The sequence below is a fragment of the Salvelinus alpinus genome, chromosome 15 (assembly GCF_045679555.1).
Source record: "Salvelinus alpinus chromosome 15, SLU_Salpinus.1, whole genome shotgun sequence".
In the NCBI taxonomy this organism is placed as follows: domain Eukaryota; kingdom Metazoa; phylum Chordata; class Actinopteri; order Salmoniformes; family Salmonidae; genus Salvelinus; species Salvelinus alpinus.
In genome coordinates, this window is record NC_092100.1 from 35,344,221 (window position 1) to 35,358,581 (window position 14,361).

At 43.0% G+C, this 14,361-nt stretch overlaps 1 protein-coding gene across 5 annotated transcripts in view; it reads left to right on the forward strand.

Moving 5' to 3' along the window:
• The window catches only part of LOC139539969 (protein piccolo-like), a 119,085-nt gene that overhangs the window by 1,015 nt on the left and 103,709 nt on the right, over nt 1-14,361 (forward strand). For all 5 annotated transcript variants that reach the window (XM_071343422.1, XM_071343423.1, XM_071343424.1 and 2 more), the window contains exons 2-3: nt 2,726-3,896; nt 4,465-5,421. In XM_071343422.1, the coding sequence (XP_071199523.1) occupies nt 2,934-3,896; nt 4,465-5,421 (1,920 nt within the window). In that variant the 5' untranslated portion in view covers nt 2,726-2,933. The remainder of the gene's footprint in view (nt 1-2,725; nt 3,897-4,464; nt 5,422-14,361) is intronic.

Here is a 14,361-nt window from a genome sequence, read left to right on the forward strand (position 1 = left end):
GTGAAAGCATTCATTCGCCATTTAATGGGGCTACAGAGGTCACATGTTTTATAGTGGTAACAAGCCTATGGGGAACGTGATATATTCCTGTGTAAATATGAATGTGGTTATAACCTCAGTACTTGAATTTGCTATGCAGTCTCCGCCTCCCATGACTGTGTAGGACTGTGGCCTGTATTGTATTTCTGGTTGAAAGGGATCTCTCTGGCTTGATTATGTATGAAACCGTGATGGCTCTATGCTGCTGTCCATGGTGCCGAAAGCCCAACAACAGCCCTTGAGTAAATCAAACGGAGACGCAATCATTAAAGCCTCAGCTTAATGCACGCTACAATTTAACGTGCACATGATCATCGTTTTCAGCTGAGATATCGGTCGACAGTTACTTGGTTTTAATTTACATCCGTGTGCCACAGAAAGTATATTCATATCCATTATGTAATTATTTAAAATATCAGTTCATAAGACAGCACATTGTAACGGATTTCCTCTTCGTCTGAGGAGGAGTAGCAAGGATCGGACCAATGTGCAGCGTGGTAAGTGTCCATAATAGATTTTTAATAAATCAAAATGAACACAGAACAAAAATAACAAAACACGAGCAAACAACCGAAAATGGTGCAAACACTGAAACAGGAAACAACCACCCACAAAACACACTAGAAAACAGGCTACCTAAATATGGCTCCCAATCAGAGACAACGACTGACACCTGCCTCTGATTGAGAACCATACTAGGCCAAACACATAGAAATATAACAACAGAACAAAACATAGAAAAACAACATAGAATACCCACCCCAACTCACGCCCTGACCAACTAAAATAAAGACATAAAAAAGGAACTAAGGTCAGAACGTGACACACATGCTGTGATAACATGTTTGCAAAGAAACACATAGGTATACTGTCGAGATTCTTGACAAGGGTCATATTACATAATGTTTTTATTTATACCTTTCATTGCCTACATTTGTTTATTGTATTTTAGTTAGTATTTTAGTCCAATTTTAATATCCAAATGTAAGTTGTAGGGTACTCACTATTTAGCATGTTGTTGCCACATGACAAAAGATCTCTCTCTCTCTCTCTCTCTCTCTCTCTCTCTCTCTCTCTCTCTCTCTCTCTCTCTCTCTCTCTCTCTCTCTCTCTCTCTCTCTCTCTCTCTCTCTCTCTCTCTCTCTCTCTCTCTCTCTCTCTCTTTCTTCTGAAAAGGTTAACATGTTGCATCGACAATCTGTTGCCATAGCCATGCAGTAATTTATGAACATGTGTATTTTCGATGCAGGATGTGAGAACATGAGAAGAGAGAGGTGTATCAGGGTGCAGAGCAGTAATAACAAACAGACCTCAGAGACATTAATGGCATTATGTGACCTGTGTTCTCATTACTTTCCAATATATTCTGAGATGTTGTTATTTGTTTACCATCCTCAGCCTGCCTGGGGCAGCATGTTTAATCAGAATATTGTTAATGCTCTCTCTTTCCCTCACCCCACCTCCCTTCCACACTTTCTCTCTCCCTTACCCCTTCTCTCTCTCACTCATTCTCAATTCAATTCAGTATACTTTATTGACATGGAAAGTAAACACTGACATTGTAAATGTATACATATAGCGACGAAAGACAGGAATATGCTAGACTGTTTGTAATTAAGCATTAATAATGATAGTGATTGTCATATTAACAGGAATTACAACAAATAATAATAAAGAATAGGCAAATATAAGTAATCACACTATACTTCTCACTGGCTGTTCCACAGGTTGTGGCACGAGGCCACACATTTGGCTGCTAAAACACAGCATTTTGGTTTGCAGATCTGTCTCTATCACTTCCTGGGGGCAGCATGAGCACAGCCTGGCCTCTCTGGACAGCCAGGTTTGCCTGTGACGACTGGTCTCCATGGCCAGGCTGTGCTCACTGAGTCTGTACATAGTTAGTGTTTTTCCTCAGTTTTCTATCATTCACAGTGGTCAGATAGTCTGACACCTTGCACTGTCTGTTTAGAGCCAAATAGTATTTCTTTGTGGTTACTTTCCAATAGGTGATATATTTTATTTTTGCTCTGTGATAATTTGGTTGGGTCCGATGTTCTGAGTGCTGACCTGAGGCTTTGTTGGCTTGGTAGTGGTTAGTGAATTGATACTCAGGACCATCTCGCTGAAGGGACTTTTCTCTGTGGTCACCTCTTGGCAGTTGAGGACTTTGTAATGGTAGGAGTGGTGTGTCACTTGTTTATAAATTACTACAACATTTAGTGGCTATTTTTTAAATATTAATCAGAAGAGGGAATTGGCCTAATTCTGCTCTGCATGTGTTTGGGGTTTTTCTCTACTCTGAGAATGCTCTTACAGAATTACAGAATGTACGATTTCAATTGGGTGTTTGTCCCATTTGTCAAATTCTTGTTTTGTAAGCAGACCCCACATTTCGTTCCCATACAGTGCAATTGGTTCTATTATTGATTTGAATATTTTGAGTCATATTCTAATTGGTATGCCTAATTGTATAGATATTTTAATGGCCTAGAAAGCCCTCTTTGCTTTGTCTTTCAGTTCATTCATGGCCAGGTTGAAGTTCCCAATGGAGCTGATTTTTTTGTCCCATATATGTCTTTATGTGTGTGTGTGTGTTCTATAGGTGTGAATCTGTGTGTTTCTCTCTCTCACACGCCACTCCCCCCCCCCCCCCCCTCTGTCACCCTCTCTCTTGTCTCTGTAGGAAGTCTGGTGTAGAAGCTGAACCAGAAGAGAGCCTAGGCAGCAGTAGTAGCAGTGACAGCAGTGGTGGGGCGGTAGATGCTCTCCCCTCAGCCTCAGGCCCAGTTCCTCCCCAGGCCCCTGTAGGAGAGAAGAGAGAGGACAGCTCCTGCTTTGACAGCTCTGTAGACTCCAGCGAGGAAGAGGAGGACAAAGAGGAGGACCCCGCCATGTTCTCTAACTTTCTAAGCGGGGCGAACCCCCTCAACTCTGTCTCCTCTGCTGTCAGAGGAGGTCTTTTTGGGGACAATGGGGAGGTTGACAAACAGAAAGCAGGCCCTCAGCATCCTGGGTCAGTTCCTGGCCCTGGGAATGCCCCACAGCAGCATCAGGGAGGACCCCAGCTGCAGGGGAATGGTCAGGCTGGTCAAGCAGCCAAACCTAGCGGGCAGCAAGCCCTCGCTAAGGGTGGTCCACAACAGCAAGGAACTCCTAAGGGTGGTCCACAACAGCAAGGACCTCCTAACGGTGGTCCACAACAGCAAGGACCTACAAAAGGTGGTCCACAACAACAAGCCCCCCAACAGCAAACCCCTGCTAGGGGTGGTCCACAACAGCAAGCACCTGATAAAGGTGGACCGCAACCACAAGGGTCACCTAAGGTTGGCGCTCAGCCACAAGGGTCCCCTAAGGGTGGACCACAACAGCAAGGACCTGCTAAAGATGGACCCCAACAGCAAGGGTCCCCTAAGGTTGGAGCTCAGCCACAAGGGTCCCCTAAGGTTGGAGCTCAGCCACAAGGGTCACCGAAGGTTGGAGCTCAGCCACAAGGGTCCCCTAAGGTTGGAGCTCAGCCACAAGGGTCACCTAAGGTTGGCGCTCAGCCACAAGGGCCATCTAAGGTTGGAGCCCAGCCACAAGGGTCACCTAAGGTTGGCGCTCAGCCACAAGGGCCATCTAAGGTTGGCACTCAGCAGCAGGGTTCCCCCAGGACTACACCACAGCAGCAAGCCGCTGGTAAAGCTGGGCATCAGTCTAAAGCAGGACCTATGGCTGGAGCTAAACCCCTGTGTCCAGTGTGTAACACTACTGGACTCAACCTGAACACCAAGGAGCCACCCAACTATAACACCTGCACACAGTGTAAGACTGTCGTCTGCAGCTTCTGTGGCTTCAGTCCTCCTGACTCTGGTGTAAGTAGAGCCTAATTCCAGAATATACAGTATTTAATACTTTGTTATTCATTTATCATTATTAAACAGTAGGACAAATATGTATATTTTTGACCTAAGATCACCTTGTAGCATTTCTATGAATAACATTCTGTGTCAAATTTGTTTTGTATTTTTTTGTACAGTGGAGAATTGAGCATGCTTGAGCCTGGCAAGTGTGGTTTGATAAGTCAGTGTATTAACTCTAGTTACCACTTAGCAGGCTGCTTAAACAGAGTAGACTGATTTAGTGGCAGTTCATTCAGCATGAGGCATTGCCCACTGCAGTCATTAACAGAATATGAAGGTAGTGTTGTACTGTAAAGGCAGTAGCAGTAGATAAAGACACAGTGTTACTTTAATATTCACATCTTTTTTCACGATAAGTCATAACCTTCATTATTTTGTATATAGTATGTATCTAGTATGGATTAAGGATTAAGAAAAAAAAACATAGATATATTGATTGCATTAACAGTTTTTTTTTTGTTCATCTGTGAGAAAACCAAAAACCTTTATATTATGCGTAAAGCTGTGATTTCTATTGTAGGGTAAGGAGTGGCTGTGTCTGACCTGCCAGATGCAAAGAGCACTCGGAGGCTCTGACCCACCTGGAACCCCAAAGATGAAACCCCAGCCTTCACCCAACAAAGCCTCTATATCTCCTGCACCACAGAAGAAAGACACCTCTACACAAGGCTCCATCCAGAAAAACCCTGTTACATCAGCAACACAGCCACCCAAGGCAGAGACTGCTAGAGCAGCAGACCCTCAGACACCGGCTAGCCCAGTACCTGCTCAGAATGCACCACAGGAGAACCGGAGAACATCAGGGCCTCAGAAACCGCCAGAGCAGCCAGGGCTACCTGGGCATAAGCAGAGTAATGCCACCCCATGCACACAGCAGGAGCCTTTGAAGCCTCAGCAAGAGCTTCCAAAGGATGGAGCCTCTCCTGCCAAAGTTGTGCCACAGCTACAGGCTCAGGCCCCCAAGCAGGGGTCAGGGGGCTTCTTTGGCTTTGGTGGTCCTAAGTCTCAGCCTGCTGCCTCAAAGCCTGAAGAGTCAGTGTCTGGGAAGATGTTTGGCTTTGGATCCTCCATCTTCAGCTCTGCATCCACTTTGATCACCTCAGCTGTTCAGGATGAGCCCCACACCACACCGCCAGCTTCCCCCAAGTTGTCTGCACCGGCCTCTCCCAAGATGCCCCCTGCAAAGGAGACCAAACCACCTGCTGTTCAGAAAGCAGAGGAGAAGAAAGCAGAGCAACCCCAGCAGGCCAAGGTCCCCCCATCAATACAGGCCAACGTGGACAAACCCCCATCAGAACCTCCAATGGGAGCAGCATTTTCCCAACCAGCTCCCAAAGCAGGCCAGTCCACCTGTCCACTCTGCAAGGTGGAACTCAACAAGGGATCCAAGGACCCTCCCAACTACAACACCTGCACCGAATGCAAGAACACTGTCTGCAACCTCTGTGGATTTAACCCCATGACAAATGTTACTGAGGTAAAATGGCTATATCGTTTTAATTCCGCTGTCGCTGTATTTATTGATGAATATTTGAAAAATATTTTCACATCTACAGTCGTTCTATGCTCTGGTAATGCTTTATGTAGACCACTTGGTTGTGTCACTATAGGATTTACAAGATGCTAGAGGTCTTCATGGATCCACCTGTACCCGAATACCCAAGACCTGATCCAGGACCCGAGCGGGTCCGGATCCAGAATTCTAAATAATGTCACGGTTCTGGGTCAGATCTGATAGGATTGTCTCGGGTATGTGTAATTTTAACTGACTTGTCCGGAAAGACCCGTACAGATCCGAACGCAACTGCTACAGTTGAGATAATTGTATAATTTATGTTGCTGCTCTTGCTTTTCACAAGAGTGTCGCTTGTTGTTGGCCAATCAAAAGTAATCAAAGCGGCAATAGGCTACAGTCACAGAGCCTCTGTATGTGGAAAAAGTTAGGAGATATCTAATCAATGGAAGATGAAATTAAAATTATGGAATTAAAAGTTAAAGGAGAAGGATAGGGTACAACGACCAAAAGCCAACAGGTAGGCTGCTATTTAATATTCTGAATGGATTTTTTGTTGTTTGTGACTGTGTAGGACAAGGAAGCTCATGCAGCCTCAATTAGCCTAGCTAGCTAGCTTAACTAGCTTCTCCCAGTTTAATGCAGTCAAGACAGGTACTACGTAATCATATTGGATGATAAATAACCTAGCTATGGCAGCTATTAGTCTACTAAAGCGCGAGTCAGATTGGTTGGTTAGTGTCTCTCCCTCTCTCCCTCCTACCTGCACCCCATGTCACTCGCTCACATTCACAGTAGCCTACACACACAGCACGACCCATGTTAGAGTGTCATCTCTCTCTACCTCTTCTCCCACGTACTTTATCAGCTCCGGTTAATAAAGTAGCTTAAGAATTGACTTTTTTGCTGCTTTCCCCACTTGGATCGAACCGGGTCTGGATCCGACCAGGTCTATATGGAACGGGTCTAATTGTCCTCAGGTCCATTTGGAACGGGTCTCTATATTTAAAAAATATTTATGCATATCGGGTCCGGATGGGAAAGTCCCAGGTCCATTTTGTAACGGGTCCATCTTTTTGTAACGGGTCCACTGTTGAAATTTCTTCAAAATTGACTGCATCAATATAGTGCAATATATTGCTATGTAATATAAATTAACTGCCATCACTTTACTACACGCAATTAAATCTTAACATTTGATGCTGACAACGTATTAAGTTGCATTGCATTCAATGCATTGAGCTGGACACTGGGTGTCAGGAAGGATAATGTATACAGGCCCTACATCACACTAAATTCAGATTTCTACACAGTGGTCACTGCCACTCAGACTCACTCAGGTGTATATGATGGTTATAAAGTAAAGTATTTTTAGGATATTATGATCTCTATGAGAGTTGTAATGTGCTTGCTTAAAGGGGCAATCTGTGATTGCTACATCAATATTTGGAATTATAAATTCATGATATACAGTGCATTTGGAAAGTATTCAGACCCCTTTACATTTTCCAAATGTTGTTACGTTACAGCCTTATTTTAAAATGGTTTATATTGTTTTTTTCCTCATCAATCCACACACATTACCCTATAATGACAAAGCAAAATCAGGTTTTTAGAAATGATTGCAAAAAATATAAAATAAATATGACATTTACATAAGTATTCAGACCCTTTACTCAGTACTTTGTTATAGCAGCTTTGGCAGCGATTACAGCCTTGAGTCTTCTTGTGTATGACGCTAAAAGCTTGGCACACCTGTATTATGGGAGTTTCTCCCTTTCTTCTCTGCAGATCCTCTCAAGCACCGTCGGGTTGGATGGGGAGTGTCGCTGCACAGCTATTTTCAGGGCTCTCCAGAGATGTTTGATCAGGTTCAAGTACGAGCTCTGGCTGGACCACTCAAGGACATTCAAAACTTGTCCCGAAGCCACTTCTGTGTTGTCTTGGCTATATGCTTAGGGTCTGTCCTGTTGGAAGGTGAACCTTCACCCCAGTCTGAGGTCCTGAGTGCTCTGGAGCAGGTTTTCATCAAGAATCTCTCTGTACTTTGCTCCATCTTTCCCTCGATCATCCCCACAGCATGATGCTGCCACCACCATGCTTCACCGTAGGGATGGTGCTAGGTTTCCTCCTGATGTGATTCTTGGCATTCAGGCCAAAGAGTTCAATGTTGGTTTCATCAGACCAGAGAATCTTGTTTCTCATGGTCTGAGAGTCCTTGAGGTGCCTTTTGGCAAACTCCATGCGGGCTGTCATGTGCCTTTTACTGAAGAGTGGCTTCCATCTGGCCACTCTACCATAAAGGACTGATTGGTGGAGTGCTGCAGAGATGGTTGTTGTTCTGGAAGGTTTTCCCATTTCCACAGAAGAACTCTGGAGCTCTGTCAGAGTGACCATTGGGTTCTTGGTCACCTCCCTGACCAAGGCCCTTCTCCCCCGATTGCTCAGTTTGGCTGGGTGGCCAGCTCTCCATTTAAGAATGATGGAGGCCACTGTGTTCTTGTGGACCTTCGATGCTGCAGAAATGTTTTGGTACCCTTCCCCAGATCTGTGCCTCGACACAATCCTGTCTCGGAGCTCTACAGACAATTCTTTCAACCTCATGGCTTGGTTTTTGCTCTGACATGCACTGTCAACTGTGGGACCTTATGTAGACAGGTGTGCGACTTTCCAAATCATGTCTAATCAATTGAATTTACCACAGGTGGACTCCAATCAAGTTGTAGAAACATCTCAAGGATGATCAATGGAAACAGGATGCACCTGAGGTCAATTTCGAGTCTCATAGCAAAGGGGCTGAATACTTTTTTATGTTTTATACATTTGCAAACATTTCAAAAAACCTGTTTTTGCTTTGTCATTATGGGGTAATGTGTTTAGATTGATGTGGAAAAATAACAACATGTGAAGAAAAAAGGGAAGGGGTCTGAATACTTTCCGAATGCACTGTATGCTTAAATCATCAGTTATTTTTATGTGCTCTAGAGAACAATATATGCTTAGTTTTACCTACGTTCAAAATGAATTTCACGTCAATAAAGTTTTTCTATAATACGATGAAGGCAGACTAGTTCAGATAGAGCCTGGTCAACTGTGGGGGCAATAGCATACACAACAGTGTCATTGGCATACAAGTGCAGGTTACATATTGATAATGATAATGATATTGTTAATGTAACCAGTAAAAAGTACTGGACCCAGAATCGACCCCTGCGGGACACCTTTCGGAAAATCCAGGAAATCTGATTTAAGACCATCAGTAGATACACATTGAGTTCTATCTGTCAAGTAATTGTTTAACCAGTTACATGCAGCCTGGTCTAGGCCAATTGAGGAAAGCCTCTGAATTAGCAGTGAGTGATCAACAGTATCGAAAGCCTTTGGCAGGTCAATGAAGAGGGCAGCAAAATGTTGCCTTTTATACGTACAGTTAACCACATCATTTATAACTAGGGATGCATAAGAGATACTGTTATGACCTGGTCTAAAAACAGACTGATGTACATTTAGAATACATTTCAAAGACAAGAAACATATTGGCTGAGAATTAATCAAGGATTCTAATATTTTAGCTAGGCAATAAAGTTTAGAAATAAGGCGATAATTATTTAGGTCATAAGGGTCACCACCTTTGTGAAGGGAGAGTACATGGGCCGGCTTCCAAACCTTGGGGATAGTACCAGAAATAATTGTCAGGATAAAAATATGGGTTAATGATTCAGCAATCAGGGTGGCAGAGAGCTTCTGCAAAAATGGATCAAGCATATTAGCCCCAGTGTATTTCTTTTGTCAATCTTAAGCAAGGCATCTACAGTGGCTTGCGACAGTATTCACCACCCTTGGCATTTTTCTTATTTTGTTGCCTTACAACCTGGAATTAAAATATATTTTTGGGGGGTTTATATCATTTGATTTACACAACATGCCTACCACTTTGAAGATGCAAAATATGTTTTATTGTAAAACAAACAAGAAATAACACAAAAAAACTGAAAACTTGAGCGTGCATAACTGTTCACCCCCCCCCAAAGTCGATACTTTGTAGAGCCACCGTTTGCAGCAATTACAGCTGCAGGTCTCTTGGGGTATGCCCATTCTTCATGGCAAAACTGCTTCAGCTCCTTCAAGTTGGATGGGTTCTGCTGGTGTGCAACAAACTTTAAGTCATACCACAGATTCTCAATTGGATTGAGGTCTGCGCTTTGAGTAGGCCATTCCAAGACATTTAAATGTTTCCCCTTAATCCCTTAAACCACTCGAGTGTTGCTTTAGCAGTATGCTTAGGGTCATTGTCCTGCTGGAAGGTGAACCTCTGTCCCAGTCTCAAATCTCTGTAAGACTGAAACAGGCTCCACTCATGAAATTCCCTGTATTTAGCGCCATCCATCATTCCTTCAATTCGGACCAGTTTCCCAGTCCCTGCCGATGAAAAACATCCCCACTGCATGATTCTGCCACCACCATGCTTCACTGTGGGGATGATGTTCTCGGGGTGATGGAGATGTTGGGTTTGTACCAGACATAGCGTTTTCCTTGATGGCCAAAAAGCTAAATTTTAGTACCTTCTTCCATATGTTTGGGGAATATACCACATGCCTTTTGGCAAACACCAACAATGTTTGCTTATTTCTTTCTTTAAGCAATGGCTTTTTTTCTGGCCACTCTTCCGTAAAGCCCAGCTCTGTGGAGTGTATGGCTTAAAGTGGTCCTATGGACAGATACTCCAATCTCCGCTGTGGAGCTTTGCAGCTCCTTCAGGGTTATCTTTGGTTTCTTTTTTGCCTCTCTGATTAATACCCTCCTTGCCTGGTCTGTGAGTTTTGGTGGGTGGCCCTCTCTTGGCAAGTTTTTTGTGGTGCATTATTCTTTCCATTTTTTATAATGGATTTAATGGTGCTCTGTGGGATGTTCAAAGTTTCGTATATTTTTTATAGCCCAACCCTGATCTGTACTTCCCCACAAATTTGTCCCTGACCTGTTTGGAGAGTTCCTTGGTCTTCATGGTGTTGCTTGCTTGGTGGTGCCCCTTGCTTAGTGGTGTTGCAGACTCTGGGCCTCTTTCAGAACAGGTGTATATATACTGAGACCATGTGACACTTAGATTGCACACAGGTGGACTTTATTTAACTAATTATGTAACTTCTAAAGGTAATTGGTTGCACCAGATCTTATTTAGGGGCTTCATAGCAAAGGGGTGAATACATATGCACGCACCACTTTTCCGTTTTAAATATTTTTTTATTTTTTTAAACAAGTTATTTTTTTAATTCACTTCACCAATTTGGACTATTTTGTGGGGGATGAATACATTTGCAAGGCACTGTAGCACACCACAGATAGTAAATTGTTCAAATGAAAACAAATATTCACTAGAAGTTGACAGGTTAACCGTCGAGTCAGCTGGAGGCTGGCAGGGAAAGAGCAGTCAATTGACTGACCAGGGTCAATTTAACCACAGTTTCTCTCAAATAAAAAGCCTGCCGAGATAAAATGAGGATTAAATGCATCACTTATTCCTTTCTTCTCAGTTATGATGCCAGAGAGAATTTGTACTCTTCAGTTAATTTACTGTTTTGCAAAATTTAGAAGGATCACCAGCAGAGTCAGCTATAGAGCTTAAAAAATAGCTTGGTTTAGCTTTCTATTTTTTGAGATAGTACATTTGTTTCTCAATTCACTGAAAGATTGCCAGTACACTACAGAGTGCTAAGATTTCCTTGCTTTGGCCCAGGCCTGATTTCTCATCTGAATGAGCTCATCTGAAGGGCTGGATCTATCTTTGACTGTGAATTGTTTAAAAGGCGCGCGTTTATCTGCCAGGGGAATAAATATGGAAGAGAAATGTTCGAGAGCCAACTCAGGGTCAGGAATACAGGAGATAGTGGCTAAATCTGAGTAAAACATGTCATGTTAAAACCCTTGAGGAGAAAACATTTAAAAAAATGTATCTTCTTAATTAAACGAGGATTAGTATTTTGCTGTTTCGTATCTCTAATACATACTATGGGACAATGATCACTGAGATGATATGCAAATACTCCACTAGACAAATATTTATGCGGGTTATTAGTAAGAATTAAATCAATCAATGAGGAGTTACCAGGATTTTTCACATTTAGGCCGTGTGGGTTTTGAAATCACTTGAGTCAGATTCAAATCATTGCATACCACCCTGCATACCACTGCTGGCTTGCTTCTGAAGCTAAGCAGGGTTGGTCCTGGTCAGTCCCTGGATGGGAGACCAGGTGCTGCTGGAAGTGGTGTTGGAGGGCCAGTAGGAGGCACTCTTTCCTCTGGTCTAAACAAAGATCCCAATGCCCCAGGGCAGTGATTGGGGACACTGCTCTGTGTAGGGTGCCGTCTTTCGGATGGGACGTTAAACGGGTGTCCTGACTCTCTGAGGTCATTAAAGATCCCATGGCACTTATCGTAAGAGTAGGGGTGTTAACCCCGGTGTCCTGGCTAAATTCCCAATCTGGCCCTCAACCATCACGGTCACCTAATAATCCCCAGTTTACAATTGGCTCATTCATCCCCCTCCTCTCCCCTGTAACTATTCCCCAGGTCGTTGCTGCAAATGAGAACGTGTTCTCAGTCAACTTACCTGGTAAAATAACGGTAAAATAAAAAAATATAAAAAAATATACTCTGAAATTGATTTGAGGCCGTGGATAGCCTATCCAGATTCAAATCCCCTACAATGACCAACTCCGAGGACGAAAAAGGTGCTAAACACTCGGCTATAGCAACAACAGCATCCGCCATGGCAGCAGGGGGGCGGTAAATCCTAGCAACAAATACATGTGTATTTTGGTTTATGGACACATCGACAACCAGGAGCTCAAATTTCTTAGGAACATAAATATTTCAAGATTGGGACGCGATGATATTAGATTTTACATATATGGCCACTCCTCCCCCTTTCTGTAATCTGTCACATCTAAATACATTATAATCATTTACTTCAATGTATTTATCAGATACATAACAATTTAACCATGTTTCAGAAAGAACCAGAATGTCAGGACACGAGTCCTGTACCCAAATATCAATTGTGTCCATTTTTTAAATCATACTTGGCACATTTAGGTGCATTAGCCCAAGCCCTCTATGAGATTTAAAGTCATAGGAGGTATTCAGCTCATTCCCATAAGAGCTAACAGGCATTTTCAGCTATTTGTTGAGTGAGCTGAGACTTTGCCAAGGTCCTTGGCCAACCACGTGAGAGCAGAGCAGACTGAGCATTTGACAGACCTCCCTCAAGTCGCTGGATGAAGGGACTGGGGGGGAACTGGGAAAGCAGTGTTGGCAGAGCTCAGTCCACCCTGATGAAACTCCTGCCAAAGGAGTGGAGCTGCTGCAGGGGATGGGATTGTCTGCCAATGCTCCATTCTGGGTGTGCACAGGAGGCCTTGGTGTGGCTCCTGTTGCAGGGTTGTGGCTGCCATGCCATGAAACATAAACATATATAAAAATCTACCTGTAATAGAGCATGCTGGGAAATCTGATAATGATTAGCGTGGTTTTGGTTCAAAGTGATGTGCACCAGTTTCAGGCCTATGTATTTGAGTTAAACTAGACCCTCAAAATAAGGCCTTATGAAATACATACGGTATGGTGTTAAAGATTATTACATTTTGAATGATAACATATTTGCTTTTGATCTCACTTGGTGAAGTCCAGAGAACCTAAAAATAAATGAATGCAACAACCATGTCTCTGTCACTAACACATATAATTATGGGTGGTAACTCTATAATTTACTCGAAAGGCAAGGCACTCAGGGAAAAATTTGAATAAGACTTTACACTAAGCAGTAAGTGTGTTAATTTAACACTGTTCCAGTGTCTATTTAGGTCCACAAACTCAACACTTAGGTGTTGATTTAACACTCTCCATGTTTATTTTTTTTATTTTTTACACTGGATAATTTGCTGTGCATCATGATGGCCTAAACTAGGAGTCCACAGAATGGAGAGCTTGCTGTGTTCATGAGTAGAGCAGGTTGATTATATAGACCCACTTCTTTTATAGTGATTAAGATAATGTAGGTGTCCATCTGACAGTCTTTGCAGCACATAAGGGGAAGCTGGGAATAGTTTCACCTGTGACTTGGTTAACAGCACATTTCTCAGAGCTGATGAGGTCCATTAGTGTTATCATTGCATTATGCAGACCGGTGACTCCCTTACCATCACAGAGGCCTCGTATCATTGCAAGAGGCAGTGGGAGGTATGGTAAACTGTTCCACAAGCTTTACTAATGGCCTTTTGTCTGATATCCTGCATTATGTGCTTCCCTCAGGAGGACTGTATCGCTATCAGAGAGCAGATAAACAGATTAAAACACAGAGTTCATGTATGTTTGGAGACCTGATGGTCCCCTGCCCATTTACAGTAGAGGACATTTGAATTGTGAGTGCAGGCAGGGAGTTGTAGGAAACATAATTTATTTTAAGACTGGTGTTCAGCGCCCTCCTAAGTGAGAGTCCCTCACTTAGCAGGGAGTGGGAGTGTGAGTGTCTCATAATAGCACAAAGGTATAGCCTTTTACTATTGGCTAATGGCTACTGTATAATAATATCAAGCAATAATTGCTTAATAACCCAAAAAGGTGTAATTAGCGAACATGGAATAATTATGAACCATTTTTTTTACACAATGGGTGAACACTGTCCTCTTGGACAGTTAAATTCATACATACATTTCCTTGAGGACACTGACATTGAAACCGTCTTAGACTTGACACAACACAGTAGAAATATTTAGTTACTGATGTCTAGCGGCAACTTGAATTGTAAATAAGCTTGGGCTTCTCTACAAAGACCTAAAACTATCTCATGATGACAGGCACAGAACATTGTGAATATTGCTTTGTTTACTGATTATGTGGAAGTTGAAGTTC